Source organism: Numenius arquata, chromosome 7, assembly GCF_964106895.1.
Source record: "Numenius arquata chromosome 7, bNumArq3.hap1.1, whole genome shotgun sequence".
NCBI lineage: Eukaryota > Metazoa > Chordata > Aves > Charadriiformes > Scolopacidae > Numenius > Numenius arquata.
Genome location: NC_133582.1, coordinates 19,955,549 through 19,975,268, shown reverse-complemented (window position 1 = coordinate 19,975,268; position 19,720 = coordinate 19,955,549). Strand labels below are relative to the sequence as shown.

Genomic DNA, 19,720 nt, shown 5'->3' with positions numbered 1-19,720 from the left:
AATTCCATAAGTTTTGCATAGCGTTAGCTGCTGTACCTAGCATGCTGGTTAAATTATGAGTTTGATAAAACAGTAACATCTTTACTATTAGACTTCAACATTCTGCTTTCTGTTGTGTAGTTTATCGTGGGGTAAAAATGTGTGGTTTTAGGTGGGGCAAGTTCTTCAAGACAGACTGTCCATGTTCATACTATTGCCTACCTTTGCTTTCTCTGGAGTCAATATGCAACTTTGAACCAGGAAAATTGAAAGTAAAGGAGCCCCAGCACCAAGCACTCTACTGTTGTTGGACATTTTACAATAAAACTAAAAAAGGGAGAAGTGGAGGGGAAGGTGAGCATCGTAGTGAAGATAATGGACATCCATATGAAAGCTTCCACTAGAGTTGAACTTCTGGAAAACACTGAGCTATGAATGTGTACTTAAATGACATGAAACCAATGCTGTGAGGTTTTAAAGAGCTGTTTTGTTTTTAGGTCACATTGGAATGCTTCAAGCTACTCAAATGACTCAAGAAGTTACAATCAGAGATTTGGAATCAGAAAAGTCTAGGTTAAAAGAAAAACTATCCCAACTGGAAGAGGAAAGAAACTTACTACAAAGCAAAACTCAGAGTCTGGATGAGCGACAAAGGCAGCAAATTTTGGCCTTGGAAAAGGTTAAACAGCTTATTGGCTTTAGTTGAATAAAAACAAAAGACCTAGAATTCTAAGAAAAAATTGCTGGTTTGATTTTTGTTTTATATAACTAATGTAGAGTGTAAAGTGAGAGTAGTGGGAAGTCAGATTAGATGTTCAGACTGCTTTGGACATCTTTTAACATTTTAATTTAGTTTATGACCTCGTGTGTAGATGCCTAGTATCTAAAGTGTCTCAGTAAGGAGAAATGTGAAATGGTTAAAGAAGAATTAAAAAAGCCGTTCTCTGAAAATGTGCTGAACATGTTTGAAAATACTGAACTGAAATTTTCTATAGGTATGATATCTGATTGCTGTTTCCCCAGATTAAATAGAGAAAAAAAAAATAAGCTTTAGTATCGTGGATATATTGAAACTACCTTTTTGGTCATTGAATTATTTAGTCATTGCTTAGTGTTTACTAAATTTGTTTAATATGGAAGTTAACTTATGTAGATTTATTTTATCAGTAATGTTTTTGTATTTTTTTATTGTTTAATAGAAATGATTGTATATTTATCTGTTTCTTACAGAAAGTAAATGAAGCAAGGGAGTCACAACGTGAATATTATGAGAAAGAGCTGGTAAAATTGCAGGCAAGATTGGAAGGGGAGGCTGCACAGTTAAAGGAGGCTCATTCTAAGACCTTAGAAGAATTAGCATGGAAACACCATACTGCAATTGAGGCTGTGCACAGTAATGCTAATAAGGATAAGAAAAAACTGCAGATGGTAGGTTTGTGTTTTCTTAATAGTCAAACTCTACAAAAAGCAAATGTTAGAGTTTGAACCTTGTACTGCGTGGTGGTTTTGTTGTATGGCAATTTTTATTTGGAATTACCTGCAGATCTCTTGTGCCTGTCTGAAGAAACTGCTCAGCCTTTATTAAAATAACATACACTGCCAAAAAAAAAAAAAAAAGCATTTGTTCTGTCATTAGTCTGCACAGAAGAGAAATTCTCAACTCAAAACAACTTTCTTTCTCAGTATAGTAAGTGTGGTTTTTTCTCTGGGTTTTGTGACCCACGTTCAGAAAGGTTGGTATATTGCTCAAGATCATTCTTCTGAAGGAGATGAAAGATTATGTTACTTTAATATTTATTTAAAATTTTCGTAAACAGTCCAGAAGTACAAAAAGATATTATATTAGTAATTGACTGTCAGTGTACTCGAGGACAGCAACAGCTGTTCCTAACTTACATCATAAAATTATGCGAACTGTATATCAACTATTCATTTACCTTTGTTTGGAATCCTGAAACTGAAAGGCTGCTTTGTTTCACAAAATTGGCCTTTTCTCTGTTGGCATAACTGAGAGGACCAGTTTTGAATTATTATTTCCCAATCTGATTGTATGTACACGATACACAAATTTTCCTTTATACAATAAATATGGGATAAATATTAATTGATTAATTTAACGCTTTGTGAGGCTCCTCTAGTGTGTTCACAGGAAACATCAAGAAACACAGTTGTAGTTAGCGATGTGCATCTTAGACTGTTTTTTATAAATTATTTTACTGGTGTTGCTTCTTAGTTTTATCTCAAGTCCCAAAGATTTTTTCATGACTTCCAGTGATGGAAGTAGTTCTCCGGGACATACATGCATCTGATCTTTCAAGTTCACTTTCTTTGTAACTTTAAACATGCTTGTTATTAATACAATGTCTCTTAAAGGTTTCTGGGAATATTCTCTTTTACTTCAGTAAGATGTGGGGTTCTTTTTTTTTTCTTTCTTTTGTTTTTTATTAAACTAATGTAGAGAATAAAACAAAGGATATCATAAAATGTTTTTTTTTCTTAAACCGTTGAAACAGGGAGCACCTCTATAAATGTGAGAAATGTGAAATTTGATTTTAGCAAGGGAAGATTAACTATGAAAAAATGTCAGGGTCAAGATCTCAGTAAATCTTAATCAGCGTACTGTCTCCTGTCAAACCTGTCTTGCTAAGCACATGTTGTGTTCTTAGAGTAACTCAAGGAAGGAACAGTCAGTCTCAAATGTGGAGAAAAGTTAAATTTAGTATGAGGAAGAAGATGGTATACGAGGAGCCTTGGGACAGAGGACACGAGGATTTATTGGGACTGAAAGACTGGGAAAGGCATCTGGAGTTAGGAAAGCTTTGAAAGAAATGGAATAGAACAGAATTCTAAAGAATGAGAATAGGACTCAAGAAATGGCTTAAATATATCTCTTTGCTTCAATTCTTCCATCTATAAAATGAGCTGTAAAAATGGCATCGGTTCATAGGATGATTATGAAAATAGAGCTGCTAATAATTTTGCAGTACTGCACAGCTGTACTGCCAAGTATCATAAAAGAACTAATTACTCAGTTATCAGTGTAGGGTCTGAATAGCACTAGTGAAATTTTGCAGACAGCAGATTTCACACTGTGAACAAGAAAAACTGAGCAAGTCTCATTTAGCAAGCATCATTTGTCCCATGGTTCTGGTCTATGTATTTTCATAGCTGTTCCTGAGATATTTCTGATTTCTCAGAAATCTGAGCCCAGGGCTACAGAGACACTGAATCGATGCTAAGCCTTGCATTACAGCTGAACGCCTAGGAGGGAGTTCATACAGGAGCCTCTGCATCTGCATAGAAAACCTTGAAGTTGTGTTACCTGGAGCACTTTACCTGGCAACATTAATTTTTTTCGGTACTTTGTGGTATAGTAAATTATATAGTATATTCTGCTGGAATATACAATAAAGCTCTTAATTTTAATGTTTCATGTTCAGTATTCTGTGATATAAATTGTTCTTATGAAAATATATTCTGAATATTAATAAATTTAAGCATATGTTTATAGTTTTACTTAATAAAAGAAAAAGGTTTCTAACAAATATACAATGTAGGCTCATGTAAGAGAAATTTAATTCATCTAGCAGTTGCTTTCAGTATTTGGCTATTACTCCGCAGAGATCAAATGAAAACAGAGGTGTTACTTGATTCTTTCCATATAATTGAACTTGAAGACTAATTGTTGATTTCTTTTGGTTCTACCTAAATTTTATAGATATGGTGTGGGGTGCTTTTTTGTTTATTGTAATGGTCTGAAAACTTCCCAAAGTCCAAAATCCAGTCCGGATTTTAAACCTTACTATTTTCTGTGGGGATTATGTGTAGGAGATAGATGGTAAAGGCTGAAGCATGTAAGATTAGAGAATGAACTCAAAAAAGAAGGCATCCATTGTAAAAGGAAATAAATCTTCATGTTTTAACACTTTAAGGAAAGGACGATTCTTGGTTGAGATCAGGAATACTTATGCCAGGAGGAATAATTTTCATGTGGTGCATCTGTACTTTGTACTGATCATGTGGCAAGTATTTAATGCTTTTTCCCACCCTTTTTATTTCTGAAGGAGCTGGAGCAGCAGTTTGAGAAGGAGAAACTGCATTTGGAGGATGATAAGAATCAGCTCCGACAGCAACTAGAGAACCTGAAGGAAGAGCTGACAACCAAACTGACTTCTGCCAATCAGGAGGCAAGGTTTAATTTCATTGTATCAGCTAATGGTCCTGTGCACTACAGCACATTCCATCAATAATGATCTTGTGCTTAGGGTCCAGTGCAGAGCTGGGACTGCACTGTTCAGTCTGTTTAGTGCCTTACTTCTGTCTCTTCAAACACGCTAAGTTACTTGACTGCTTCTGAGCACTGATTTTATCGTCCTATACAAAATTAACAAAGCAAAAGAGACTGCAAAACAGTTGACATAAACAACCTTTCTTGTTTTAACTCTGCTTATTTTCTCCTTAGGTACACAAACCTCTACACAAAATATGTCAGGAGACAGAGGGAAAATTAACTGTATTTAAACCCATATTTGTTTACAATTAACATATTGTAAATTCTGGTCAGCATCCTGACTTGATGACCTTCATATATTTCCATCAAAAGATGACATGAATACTTATTTATAGTAAGACCCAAATTATTTGCAATGTTTTGATACATAAAATCAATGTTAAATGTATCATAGAATGGTTTGGGTTGGAGGGGACCTTTAAAGGTCATCTAGTCCAACCTCCCCAGCAATGAGCAGGGACATCTTCAACTAGATCAGGTTGCTCAGAGCCCCATCCAACCTGACCCTGAATGTTTCCAGGGATGGGGCATCTACAACCTCTCTGGGCAACCTGTTCCAGTGTTTCAGCACCCTCATTGTAAAAAATGTCTTCCTTCTATCTAGAAGTACTGAAAGGCTGCAGTAAGGTCTTCCCGGAGTCTTCTCTTCTCCAGGCTGAACAACCCCAGCTCTCTCAGCCTGTCCTGATAGGAAAGGTGCTCCAGTATGTGTTCTTTTAAGTTTAATAAATGGGAAAGATTGCCCTTCTGAAAGTAATTTTATTATTGTTATTATTAATAATAATTATTTTAATGTATATATTCTTATATGTTAATATATTGTGATGATATATTATTAACATATCAATACATTACTAAATTAATATACACATTAATGTATTAAAATATTATATATTAAAGTATATATTAATATAGATTCAATATATTAATATATACTTTCAGAGTAGGAAGAGTTCAGCAGCACTGATCAGTCCATCCCGAGTGCCTCTTAAACAGGAGACTACTTTCTTCTGCTAGTTGTGAGTGCCTTTGCTGGTACTTCAGACCTTGGAGAAGGTGCAAACTGAAGCTGGAACTGCTCTTGCTGTTTTAACAGTATGCTTAACTACATTCAAATCGATATAAATATAATGTATTTGTTATATATATTAGCAAAATCATACACAGGTTTATTTTTCATTTCAAAATTACAGAAAGTTTAGATATTTCTTCTTAGTTTTAACTTATCTGTTGTGTGTTAACTTTCTTGCTGGATTAGATCTGAGTAGAGCACTGTTGTCGCTCTATTGTCATTCAGCGCTAGGCTTTAATTTAGTTACTCTTTGTCAACTTCTCTTGGGTTCCTGAGTAATAAACTTGCTGCTTCTTTGAAGGAAATCACTTCGATTCTTTTAAGAATGAGTTTTCATTATCTAACTGCTATCAAGTTCAGGCTTGGGAAATCCATCAGCACACTGAATTAAGAAAACCGAGGCATAGCTAAGGAATAGTTAATTCTACCATAAACTACAGTAGGGAATTAGGGTCAGCTGTTATTTTGTAGTTGAGCGTATATACATTCTTATGCTAGGATAAATGCAATACAGCGTATTTTGTCTATCAAGAGAATAAAAGTGTACAGGCAATAAATTCAGGGTGGTCTGTAAATCCACTCTATGTAGTTACAGAGGCAATACGTTTTGTTTTATTACTATGTTTATCTTAAGCACGAGACAAGCGCTTTACTTGAAACCATAGCTTACCCTTGGATCTCTATTGACAACTGTGACAAGAGTTTCTCAATGTCTTTGCTGACCTGGAAGAAATTTGACTGTGAAATGTCTGGCAAGTTTTTAGCTTAGTTCTCACATTTCTATTGCTGCTTCCTTTTTTTGTTTGTTTTGTGTCGTTGCAGATGTCATTTAACAGTAGGTATGTATTTATTACTCAGTGCAGATGTTAGCTTAGCTCTAGCTTCCCTGCTGAGAAAGTTGCTTTTGAACCTACGCCATCCTCTTTCCTTTTTTTATAGCAATTATCTTAGCTAAAGGATGAGGAAGATTCAAGCCTCATTAGGCTTGCTGCTAGTACCAAGATATTTAAGACCAGTGTAATCTTAAATACTTACCTGAGGTTTTTTTGAGAGTTCAGGTTAAGTCAAGATCTTTACTTTCTCGTACGTATCTCTGGATGAGGCTGGCAGTTTACTCTATAGATTTGCTTGCTTTCACTGTTGACCAGCCAAGACCTTTTAGAAAGACTCTGTTTATGTCGCTTGACAGAGTAGTCGAAGGACTGGCCATCTCCTTGCAAAGGATGTCCGATGATATTACTAAGAATCACTTTAAACAGCCTCCAGCGTTGCTTTGTCAGTAGAATAGACCTAAGCCCCGTGAGTGGCATTCCTGCATAACATTTCCATATCCTTTAGATCTCAGGACTGCTGTTCACTTTCGTGCCGGGGGTTTGCTACTACCAGCTACGTAGACAGTGGTGCACTTTGGGGATATCAATACAGTTTTAGGGGCAATTTTTCCTGTAGGGATTCTCTTTCAGGTAGTAGTGCTCTGTAGAGAATTAGTAGTTGTTTGTGTATAATGCAAAACTACAAATAGCCAAGTGCTCAAGATTACATTAGTTTTTCTCTGAGATCTGTCATGCCAAAGATACTTGGGATTCCTTCCTGAGAAGAAAGGAAGAGTCCCTCTTTTTAAACACTTCATGGGTTGCATACAGAGGTAGAGAGTTCTGGGTGTCCATGTATGTGTATATGTATGTGTGTGCACCTGTGTATGTTATAAAGAATATTTGCATATAATTATGCCAGCAAGCAGAAAGACTAGTTATAACTGTTACCTGTTCATACCTGCAAACCAGAAGTAAGTCTTTTCTTGAGACAATTCTCCTGTTGTGGATGAATTTATCCCAACATACAAAGGCAATGGCCTAGACTATTACCTCTTGCAAAAGCTTCGGTTCCAATTAGCTGCTGTTCTTTGGTCCCCCCTGCCTCCCATTATTCTGGTTTTCCAGCCTACATATTTTGAAAGTTTTTCTTTTTCTATAGGTGGTGAAAAATGTCCAATCTCTAATATTTTTAATTGAAGCAAAGCAGTATAGCGTCATTTTACAGTTGGGAAGCTAAAGCACAAAGAGGCAGAAAAAAATGTATTGTTATATAGCGGTTAAGGAAATGATGACATAATACAGATATTAGATTGAGCTTCAAACAGGCTAATTCATGGACAGGTAGCAATCTGAAAACAGAGAAACATATACCCTAGCAAAAGTTAATTTAGCTGTTAGATTAGAGTTTATATATTTTTGAAATAATGGTTATCATTGTTTTAATTAGCATAAAACATGCTTCCTCACAGTAAAATTACAGGTAATTTCAGAACTTTTATGTAACTTCTTTCCTTGCAAAATGATTCAAACATAGGTTGGATATTTTTTTATGTGTAAAAATCTTTTAATTGAATCTTTGATTTTATAATAATACAGGAATTTTTTTTTAATACAGAAACATAAAGTGATATTAAGGGACAATAGACTGTGCAAATAAATATTTGTCTAGGTTGGAATTAGAAAACACTGGAAAAAAATGAAACCAGGATGACTTCGCTTCCAATAGTAATAATTATGGAAATTACAACTTTTTTTTTGTCATAGGTGTGTCGTCTACAAGACTTAGTACGAAAAAGTGAACAAGGCCTTGGTACTGCAGAAGGACATATCTCCAGTCTTCAAGAAGCTCAGGAAATACTCCAGAAAGAACTAGAATTAACTAGAGCAAGACTGCGAGAGACCACAGATTCATTGTATAGTGTTGAGGTAACCATAATGTTGGAGAAAAAATTGTGCAAAGCACAGTCACAGCAATTTTGGTCTTGTTTTTAAAACGGCAAGGAGTGCTCTGGTGTACATATGATTGAAGTAGCTTCCTATGGTTTCATTGAAAGAGAGATTTCTCTTTTTATTTTGAGTAGAGAGAAGAAAAATGGAGAACTAGGACAGGTTGGTTTGGGCTTTTTTGCTTGTTGGTTGGTTGTTTTGGGGGGCAGTTGGTTGGGTTTGTTTTTTTTTCAGAACACATTTAGTATTTAATGAGTATTGCTGCAAGCACATCTTTCTGTGGTTAATATAAATTGTAGCTGCCAAAATATGTCTGTACAAAATATATCCAGAATTGGATTTCTCAGAGGCTTAATAGAATTTAATGAGAATGTAAAAAGGATATGTGTTACACCAGTGCTATTCCAGACAGTTTCAGGTCCTGGTGCAAAACAAGACCCAGAGCTTACTATATCTAGAAACCCTTTTAATTTATTTATTTTTATGCATGCATGCCATGTTTTCCTCAAATAATGGGCACAGTCTTCATTTCAGACTCAAATTTAGAATTTCAGAAGACATTTGAGAATAGTTTAAAAATATACGCGATGATATCTTGAAAGATAACAGAGTATCATCCAGAAAATGTGACCATTTTATATAATAGAAACAATTAATTTGTCTAAGCACAAATATATTGCCATTCTGGTTGGCTTAGTTGGAACTGGAACTGTCAATCTGTCAATAGTTCATTGACTTTAATGCTAAGTATCATACTAAGTATAACCTTTCCTTTTAATTTCATCAGTAAACAATGCACATTTACAAGATCATGGCAATATTTGAAGTAGAGCAGCAAATATTTATAAAAAAATACTAATAAAAAAATCCCTGAATCTGTTTCCATACTGGTGTTATTTTCTTAACAAAACCAGCCTGAAACAGGATATTTGGGGTTTGGTTTTTTGTTGTCGTTTTTCTTTTTAAAAAAAATTTGTTTCAGCTATGGTCATTAGATGTGCATCCTGCTATATTTTATAACTTCCTCTATATTTCCTTATAATTTCTTTAAGTGTCCATATGAACTTCTGCATTCTCATCTCTTCATCTATTATAACATTTAAATATTCATATATAGCAAGTTACTGGCAATAACATTTATCTTAACAGATTTAAAAATATATAAAAAAAAAAATCCTGCAAAAAATTCTCACTTTAAGTGTTAATTAAATTTAGGTGGCCATGTTTGCTTCTCATAGATGAAGCAAGCACTGCTGAAAAACATTTGTCTAAGTATGATTTCTAGGTAGTACCTAAATACTATTTTAGTATGGTAAAATTTGAACAGAAATTGATAGGAATTTTTAAGTGGTGGGGGTTTTTTTCTGTGCTCAGACTATGAAACCCTGATTCTAGCGGGTTTGTCCAGTCAAGAAGCAGAAAGAAGATACATGAACTTTTTATCAAATCCACACAGTGCAAGCTTTGAAATGCAAATACTGAGTATTTGCTGATTTAAAAAAAAAAAAAAAAAAAATCCAAAACATGCTTGACAAGAACCTAAGCAGCCTGCTCTAATTCTGAAGTTAGTCCTGCACTGAACAGCACTTGCTGAGCTTTTGAGGTTCTTTCCAATATAAATTATTCTGTCATTCAAGGTAACAGTATTTGAAAATATTAAGTCCAGAATGACTTACTGGAAATTTGCTTTTTATAGTAATGCAGAATTCTGTTCCACAAGTAAGAAATATCAGCAGATGTGTAGACATTAATTGTGTGTAATTAGGAACTACACACTGAAAAAGTTACAGTTCAAGTTTTATGAGCCAATTATAACTGACATTTTTATTATAAAGGTTTGAAACATTTAAGGTTTGAAATACTTTTTTGCTGCTGATCAGTCTCTATTGTGAAGTTTGTGTTTGCAGGGGGAACTAGATCAGGAGAGACAACAGCACGAGGCGATGATTGCTGCCATGAGAGAAGAGGAAAAGTTCAAAGTCGACAGAATGGCTCGTGACTTGGAAATAAAATGGACAGAAAATCTTCGGCAAGTACTTTTTTTTCTTTCATTCTTTAATAAGAAACAAAGTATGTATTGCACACAAATGTAATAGCAAATAAAACATAAAGCAAAAGTTTCTGTTATTATCTAAGCTTTTCCAATTATTAGTGAGTTCTTATTTCTTTTCACCTCTTGCACAAGGCCCACTGCATTTTAGTTATTTTAGGTATTTGCTTTTAGACAGGAATGTAATAAGCTTCGTGAAGAGCTGAGGCTACAGCATGAGGAGGATAAGAAGGCAGCCATGACTCAGTTGTTGCAGCTGAAAGAACGTGAAAAAAACGCAGCAAGGGATGGATGGCAAAAAAAAGTTGAAGATCTTTTAGACCAGGTAACTACGTTCTCTTTGAGAATTGGAAGGCCATTGCAGTTTAGTTGCTGGTGGTTTATTGCTAAGTAACTACGTGAGATTGGTTGAGATATCTGTCTTGAAATGAAATTTGTTAGTGTAATACTTTTTAAACCTAATTGTTATCAAACTTTTAAAGTAATATATGAAGATGCCTTAAGATTATATGAATGTCCTTCTTTACACTAAATGTGAATAACGCTTTTAGAGAGGGTGTTCACAGTCTCACCTATTCACTAGGATTTTTTTTTGGTTGTATATCTGCTCACATACTCTATTGTAAACGTTTACCAATGCTAATTGTTCGAACTTGGAGTTATCACTTATCTTTACAATAATGACACTGTACAAGTCACTGAAAAATCAAAACGTCCCTCAGTTTTATGTCACGATTGTTACAGCTATGTCTTCTCTTAAGTGATTTTGAACATTATTTTGGGATAGTGTTTTATAAATCCTGAGGTTTTTGATTGCAGCTTGTATTTATAAACTCGGTTACATTAGCTAATTCACAGAAAATACTTGCTTTGTAGTTTTTCCAAACCATAAATGCTATAGAACTGGTTTTATTGACTACAGCTTGAAAGAATAGCTGATAATGAACAAATATATTTTAAAGTAAGAGAAACAGATTTTGGAACTCACTGAATGTCTGCGATTTCAGGGTGTTATTGTGGAGTGGCTTTTAATTTGCTGTCTAATTTGAGAAGTCTAATAACTGAACATGCACTTGATTATACAGCTTCCTGTAGGAACACATAACAATTTATTTTGCTGACAATGGAATTTAAGCTTGTAAAATCTTGTGGCTTAGGTTCATAAAAGCTGGAGGTTTTCAAAGTTCTGTTACTTTTTACAACATGATTGTAATGAGACTTGGACTCATTTGATTTTAAGTTTCACTTACTGCCTTTACCCACACTTCATTTACTGTCTTTACTTCTACCTATAAATAGCATTTTCTCTAGGAAAGTAAAATTTGAAAGGGATATGTTAAACCTCTAGTTTTAACATACTTTGAAAATATTTTACTTATCTCTGCCTTTTAAAAATACCATGACAAATCTAGCCTACAGTTTCAGAGTGGAAAACTACTATGTTGCAAATGAACAATTTTTTTCTACATATGGAAGAAATTTTGGAATCGGAAAGCTCAGGAAGCTAAATGTAGTAAGGAGAATCTTGTGAGAGAATTTGGAGGTATAGGAAGTGGTCTGCAAATGCAAAATGGTTGGTTTGGTGGTTTTTCTTTTCCTTCATTCCTTTTACTGTACCAAAGACCTGCACCATTTCTTAATGGCATGTGTGTTCAGGGGACTAATAAGAAAATAAACCATAGGAGTCTTGACTTTTTTTTTTTTTAACCCAACTGTTGCTTTTCCATACCACTGTTTGAGTTGGATTGGTATTTCACAACGATTGAAAAGTTATTGTTGGTGGTAAGGAATTAAGGTTTCCCTCTGTAAGAATCTACATTTATTCATTACATCTGGAGGAGAGAGAATTCCAGACTATAGCATACAAGATGGGTAACTTAAGTCTTAGAGAAATGGGTTTGTAGTAAGTCCCTCCTGATTGGTCTAGAGACCAAGTGTGTAGTTATCTCTGATATGAGAAATGGTTCTAGAAGACATAAAAAGAAAGTGCTTTTCCTTTTTTTCCTGTAAATTGTACTAAGTACTTCTACATCAATCCATGTGAGAATTTCTTCATGAAATATGTAGTGCATTCAGATGTGCTAGCTCTTTTCCATTTCTCTTAGCTGTGTAATGGGCTTTTAATGCTTTTCTGAAAATATTTTACTGCCGAGAAGGCTTCAACCATGGATGAAATAGTAGGAACTTTCTCTTTTAAAGCATGAGTGTGTTCTCTCTTCTGCCTCTCCATGTTGCTCAACCTTCAGTTCTGAGCAGTGAAATGTAGAGGTTCTGTACAGATCTGTATTATTCTTACCTATTTCTTCTTGTGACAGATATTTCTTTCTGTAAACCGAATCAAGTATTTTGATTGTGGATGGGCTTTTCTGTATTTGAGGAAATACAGATTCTCCCATCTCCCTTACTTTTCAGTAAAACATGCGTTCCAGTAGAAGAAATGGTTTTGTTGGTGTGTTTTTCCATTCTTATGTAGCTTCACGCTATTATGTGACCAAGCATCAGTGTGACATTCTTCTTTCTACCTTTGTCAACTTTTCGTATACAAAGATATCATCTTCTATTAATGGAAATATTAGAAGTAGTATAGTGAGAATGGACAAAAGCATACTACATATGCTTTGGTAGCTGTTGTTTATTTTTCCTGCTGCAAAGATTCTCTCCTTTTTTGTAAAAAATGTATAAGCTTCCTATGCAGAGTTTGTTTCTATGATGGTGTGTTTGTTTTTCGCAGGATCTTCTTGGTTGGAAGGGACCTTTGAGATCATCGAGTCCAACCAACAAAAAAAAAAACAAAAACCAAAAAACAAAACCAAAAACAAACAAACAAACAAAAAACCACAAAAAAAACCAAAACAAAAAAACCCAAACCACACAACACCAAAACCAAAACAAACACCATCAAAATTAAACTATCAAAAAATATAAATATATCAAAATGTAAATATTTGCATCTGATGTAGACATTATTTGAATTGTAGTTATCAGAAAATTTCAAACTCAGTCTTACAACCCTGGCCACTAAGTGTACTCTTGTTCATGAAAGTGGAGTGTTGTAGAAAAGTCAGAGCTGTGTGCATCCATAAATGCCCATTGACCAGCCTTCTACCGGAGGGCAGTTATTGCTCAGTCTTTATTTGCCGATGTGGAGGTGCTTATCGCAGAGCTGATGTGCATCCACATTAGCAGAGTCAGGAAATGCTACTTTCTTTCCCCAGCACAAGGATTTCACAGCCTGCATAATCCTTACTTTAGAAGATTTGCTTTTGAAGGGGTGCTGGAAATTTCTACAAGAGAAAACCTGCACATAACCTATATTTACTCCCTGAAAGAAGGAAGATTAACTTTCAGCACAGAATCACCTTACTGTGCCGCCTTTCACCTGATATCGTCCTGAACACATTGCCTGAAGGCTTGTCTGTCAGAGAAGAGTAAATTTTAAGTAGCTTCCCCCTAATTCTCTTTTGTCGTTCTTGTATTCAATAATACTAGTAAGGCTACCATGACATCTAGTGGATGGTAAGGGATTTTGGGCAAGATTTAAAAAGCACTTAGAAATCTATAATGCTGAAATCTGAAAGAATGAAAAGAAAAAACATTATGAAGGTGGGAGCAAAGAACAGAAGGCACCTGGAATGCAGTTCAGGATAAGGTTCTATGCCTCTTCTTTCATCTCAAGATATTTGTTATTTTTTGAAAGGGACACCACTTTCTGCAGCTGTTGGAAACTCTCAGAAGTGACCAGCTCTGAAAACTGGTCTTAACAGGAGTGGGCTGCAACTCCTGCAGTACTCATGGAGAATCAGGGGAGCTTTGGGAGTTTCTGCCTAGATCCAGTGTCTGTAAACGTCCCACCACTCATCATTGGTTTAGAAGAATTGGTGCTCCTGTATTCTGAATGGGAAAACTATGCTTTAAGCTAGTCAAAACCTATTGGACATGAGGGTATGAATAACCATGTAATTCAGACTCCCTGCAGCTTTCAGAGGGGCATCTGTTGAGGGTATTTCCCACTCTTTCATGACTCTCTGTACTTCTTAATAAGGAATCCCCCTTGTTCTGGGCTCCCTGTTGTATGCAGAGACATGATCCTGGAGATTGGTTGGTGATTTATTATATCCGGATTGGTCATTGTAGTTTTGCCTGAAGCTCAATAATGAAAATAAATGCCCGAGATCTGTTTCTCTTTCTGACCTTTTAGTTCCAGTCTTTCTGACCTTTTAGTTCCGGTGAGCCCACTCAGCCTGTACTGCACTCTCTTCATTATTTTACTCTTTGTTTAAAAGATCTGAATGTAACAGAGGAAGTTCATTAAAGACCATTTACAATTAAGAGCTACCCAGCAATACAGACAAAGAAAATCAAAACAAATCAGTTTTTAAAGTATTTTCAGTGGGATACGGTAGGAATACTAACAAATTCTAGCTTTGTTATTCTGTTTAAGGATAAATGCCTTCCTGGACTTTTTTTCATCTCTCTTTTGGTTTCTTCTTCATTAAATTTTTTCTCTCATGGTGGTGTGTTTAATTAAATTTAAAAATACATCTAGGCTGATGTTTGAAACTACACTATCTTCATATCCAAAGAAACTTGTTCATCTGATCATATACTTTTAACTTGAAAATAATATTACCAGATTTTGTTTGGCAGTTGTTTCAGTTAGTAAATCTGGAGGAGACTGAAACAGTTTTTAATTCTACCTGTCAATGGATGAAAAGAACATTGAATTCTTATTACTGTATGTAATTAGTGATGCATGAGTCAGGAAAGAGTTTAGCTTGATATTTGGAGTTAAGTTTACACTTCCAGAACTGGTAAATAGAAATCTAAGCCAAATCCAACAGTAATACCATTCCTCAAATCAAATTCTATATATGTATATGTTTTTCCCCTAAATGTAAGATAAAGACTCTGGCAAGAGTCTAGTTTTAAAACATTACTCTGCTCAAGTAGCTTTTGCATAGGTTAAAAACCACTGAAACCAGTGGACCATGGGAGGAATGAACTCTAATTTATAAGGTGGAACAAAAGTTGTTTGAGATTCAGTAGATGAATAAAATTCCAGATTAATGGCAGGAAGGATTAGCCATGATGCATGTATGATTTTTAAATTCCTGATAGCATTATGACAAATAAGTAAAATTAAATGAAGGTCTAGTACCATTCCAAAAACTTTAAAAATTATCAGTAGATTCAAACGATCCTCTTTGTTCAAAACTTTCTCTTTAATCTTGACCATTTAACCTGCAGTTTGTCAAATTAAAAAGATATAATCCAAAATCCAACCAGGTAAAAATATGTCAAAATACCTAGGTGTTTTGCCCAGCAGTTTGATAGAATCCTACAACTGAAAGAGCAGAGCTCTATCTTTTTAAAGCAACAGGATAATTACCACCTTGTGATAGTCTGGACACAGCATCTTCACTCAGTTGCTACAGAAACAAGAGGAAATCAGGACCAAATTAGGTCCCAGCGACAGCTACATATTTCAGAATGCTGTATATATATTTTATTTTCCTTGATAGAAAACTGTTGGGTTTTGACAGAGGGGAAAGGGAAGGGGCTCTAAATGATGATTTTTCTTATCGGTCAGACAGGGCAAACTTTGCAGCTCTTCTATTCCTGGCATGTCACAAGCCTCAAGCCAAGTACAAAACGTTGTAGTAGGAAACAGCTGCTTTCCAAATCTCTGCAGAGTCATCTGTCATGCAAACACCAGGCAGCCACAGACAGTGCATCTGCTGACAAATCAGTCTTTCTCTTCAAACGAAAGTATCTCAAGGGAGAGTGCTGGGGTTGTTGTTATTAGCTGGATAAAATGGACTTATGCCAAAGGTCCCTTCAGCTTCCTCACTAGGCATCTCAGAAACTAGTTTCTTTTACTCACGTCTGATGGATGTACATAGGTGTTCTTCTTCAGAAAGGTTAGCAGTATCTATTGGAGGTCATTCTTAAGATGAGACAAAGACTGTGTGGCAATCGAGATGTGCTTTGGTACAAGAGATGAAGTTGGGTATTCCCCAGTTAGGGTCTCGGGTATTACATATTAATTTCTGTTGCCAGCAGTATTTTGAAACCTCATTAAACTCTATACCAAAGTCAGATCTTGACACAATTTGACACTGAAATGTCAATGAGAAGAAGTGTTACATAATGGATCTTTGCGTGACATAAAGACTGATGCTGAAATTTAGTGTCAAGTCTCTATAATCTGGTTGACAGTAATCTTTAGTCAAGGGAAACAATGAAATGAGAGAACTTCCATGCACCCAGTAAGCTGATGTCCTGCAGGACACAGTGCAGCTGAATGAAAATGTCAGTGGTGCAGTAAATTCACTCTTTGAGGAAAATGATACTGTTTGATCACTAGTGCGGCCCCTGTTGATAGTCATGATGGGAACACCAGCAACTGTACATTACAATAAGCAAACCCAAAGCTTGAGTAGTTTCAAATCTCTAAGTATGTGCTTTACTAGAACACAGATTGGCCCAACTACATTGAAAATGCAGCTCTTCTAGGAGAGATGTTGAAATAGAGGTGGGAAAACAAATCTTTCCCTGTGTCTTGTGTGAAAGGTCTTTTGGCCCTGCTGTGTGGACTGCACACCGTGGGTTCTAAAGATGCAGCAACCTCTTTGCTGTTCCTCTGGGTCATTAGGTAGTTCTCTTGGCTACATCTGAGGCTTAGCTGTGCATATGCTGAGGGTGGAGAAGACAATACTTACACGGAAAAACAAGACCACAAAATCAAGTAAAAGCTGACAGCTAATACATATATATGCATTAAAATGTGTTTTCAGAAGTTCCTGTACTTCTAAGAAACAAACTGACTCATTTATATATCCGGTATCTGTGAAGCCTGATTTCAAAGAGAATTGAGCAAGGGTTTCTCATATCGCAATAGAATCACAAACCAATGAATTCCAACCTGTAGAAATAGCGAGAGTTAAAGCCGCATTCTCTTTTTTTTTTTTCTCATCACTTCTCCCCATCGTAGAAATAAAGAGAGTAACAATTATGCCTCCATTCTGCTTGCTTCTCATTGCTTTTTTTTCCCCATATCATGGACCTTTCCATGGAAGTAGTCATGAGAGTGTTTTGATTTTTTATGGAATTTCTTAATAATATTTCAACCAGACTTATTTTGGAATTCTCCATTCTGAATGTGTCTGCATACTTTTCAATAGGGAGCTGCATCTGATTATATTGCTATATGTTCTGCTGGAATCAGCCTGCATACCAATTGACTAACCTAGATAATTCTAATTTTCTATTCTATCATGTATGTATTTTAAGAAAATTATTTATTATCTAATGAAGGATGAAAATGATAAATTACAGTCAGTTATTATTAATCGTAGTGAACCCCTGTTTGATTTCAGTGATGATTCACCACTAGCGGTTTTTGAGATTTATAAATTGCTTTTAATCTTTTAAAGTATCTTTCAGTAATATTGTATAAGCACACATTTTTTGACAAAAATCTCATGTGATAATAAATTGAGTACCATTAAAAAGTCCTCTTAAGTATTATTTCTGTACAGTAGCATTTATTGCTCAAGATCCTAGGGTTGTCAATGCAAGAAAACAGGTTTTCTGAAGCAGGGCTTTATTCCGTTGTTGCCTTGACTGAAAATCATCTTATTTTCACACTTGAAGTATTTCTTGATTAGCTCTTAAATAATCCTTTCCACTCTTTTTTTCCAGGACTGATTGTTTAGCTAGCTGTTCTATAATTAAATGTTTTTGAATAATGACATGATACTTAGGCTTCCAGATTTATAAAGTACTTGTGTATTTCAAGTTCTGTTAAAAATCAATAAGCTATTTTTACTATATATTCAACATTGCTGTGTGTCTTTTTAGAAGGTGTAGAAATGTCAAATATGTAAGTTTAACTTTAGTCAATATAACTTTCTTGTGTGTCTGTTCATGACCTTTTTGCCAATCAGATCTGAGCATTTAATTGTTAATTTTTTTTGCACAAGATAATTACTGTTTTGATTTCACAATCAGGAAGTGTGGGTTGCTGAAAGATTGCTTTGAGTGCAGTAGCCAAAGAAATCTGTGACAAATCTAAATACTGAACTGGAGAGTTCTAGTCTAGAACCTTCAACAAAAGTTCATTTTAATTCCATCTGTTTCCAAATCTCTGGAAAACTTCTAAACTTGGTGAAATCACATGTGTTAAAATCTTTAGCTTGTCTTAATACTTTTAGTTACAAGATCAGTTTGACAGCAAAGCAAGACCAGTTTCTTTGTTGGTGGAAGAAATCTGTTTTTCTGCAAGCAGCAGGGGCTGCTCTCACTTTCTTAAATGGTCTTTTTAATAGAGTAGTCCTCAGAGTAAAGCTTCCCAAAAGTATTTGTACTTGGAATTTCTTTTCAGTGTAGAACGTTACTAACCTTTCTGCTTCAGGTGTAAAATCTAAATATATATTATACGTATTTCTTAGTCTGCAGTGGTCCCTACATATGTCCCAGACATTCTAGAAACCAAACATTTTTTTAGCAGGAGATCATTCCTGCTTTGAACAGCTTCCCCGCTAAACAAATCAGAGGGATGGGAAGGGAAGCACAGCAAAAATGGGTAGATTTGTTCAGATTGGCACTGTCAAAATCTGGTGTAGAAATGGGAGCTGTTAGATGCCAGTCTTTTTTCTTGTCCACTGGAGTATGATGCCTCCTAGTGTTATGCCCTTGCATAGAAAATTGTTGCTTGAAACTCTTCTACAATTTTAATAAGATAATTTTGTATATTGCAAAATAATGTATCTTTATGTTGTGTCTTTTTGTAGATTCAGGAGAATGAATAATATTGTCCTCTTTTTGTATTTTGACAAAGTATTATCTAAAAGTTCCCAAATGTAGGCTTCCAAGCTGCTGTCAAAATACCTGCTCTCTCCTGGAGAAAGCCATCTTCTTGCCTGACCTGTCCCAAAAGGGGAAATCAGTCATGTGGGACTTGAAATTGCTCTCACTTCATTTCTGATGACTCTATTATATGCGTGTGTGTGTGCCTATCTACAGCATTCATATATATATATGTATATATAAAACATAGGCATTTTACTATATATATGAATGTTATATATGATTTGTATGATCAATAGTATATCGTATGGAACATCTACTTGGCAATATGTTTTTATTTTTTGCTCTTCACTAGCAATCAGCTGTAGCATAAGTGGTATATTAAGTCATTTTTTGCTGGAGACTTTCAGGAAGAGTCTTATGTACCTATCTCGTTCTGAATTTTAAGAAAAATAAAAGAAGTATTTTAATATAAATATGTCCTCCTTACAGACTGAACTTGGTTTCTGCCCTTAAGCAGTGAAATTTAATCTTTAATATTATGTGTTTAACATGCTTGTGATATTTCAGAGACACAGCTGACTGATTGGGTCCTTACATAACATCTTTTCTAATAGTAATGCAGTTTGGTGTACTTAATGATCTCTTCCCACAATTATTTGCCCTAAAGGCGAAAAGAAAGGAGTTGGATAATTTGAAAAGTGTTCACCTGCATAATATACAAGTATATAGTAACATTATGTTGAAGAGATAAT

General features: G+C 35.1%; 1 protein-coding gene across 1 annotated transcript in view; it reads left to right on the top strand.

The window, feature by feature from the left end:
• Nucleotides 1–19,720, top strand: part of FAM184A (family with sequence similarity 184 member A) — a 65,660-nt gene that overhangs the window by 26,609 nt on the left and 19,331 nt on the right. The window contains exons 4-9 of the mRNA XM_074150565.1: nucleotides 477–658; nucleotides 1,210–1,407; nucleotides 4,044–4,166; nucleotides 7,922–8,083; nucleotides 10,012–10,137; nucleotides 10,333–10,479. Coding sequence (XP_074006666.1) covers nucleotides 477–658; nucleotides 1,210–1,407; nucleotides 4,044–4,166; nucleotides 7,922–8,083; nucleotides 10,012–10,137; nucleotides 10,333–10,479 — 938 coding nt within the window. The remainder of the gene's footprint in view (nucleotides 1–476; nucleotides 659–1,209; nucleotides 1,408–4,043; nucleotides 4,167–7,921; nucleotides 8,084–10,011; nucleotides 10,138–10,332; nucleotides 10,480–19,720) is intronic.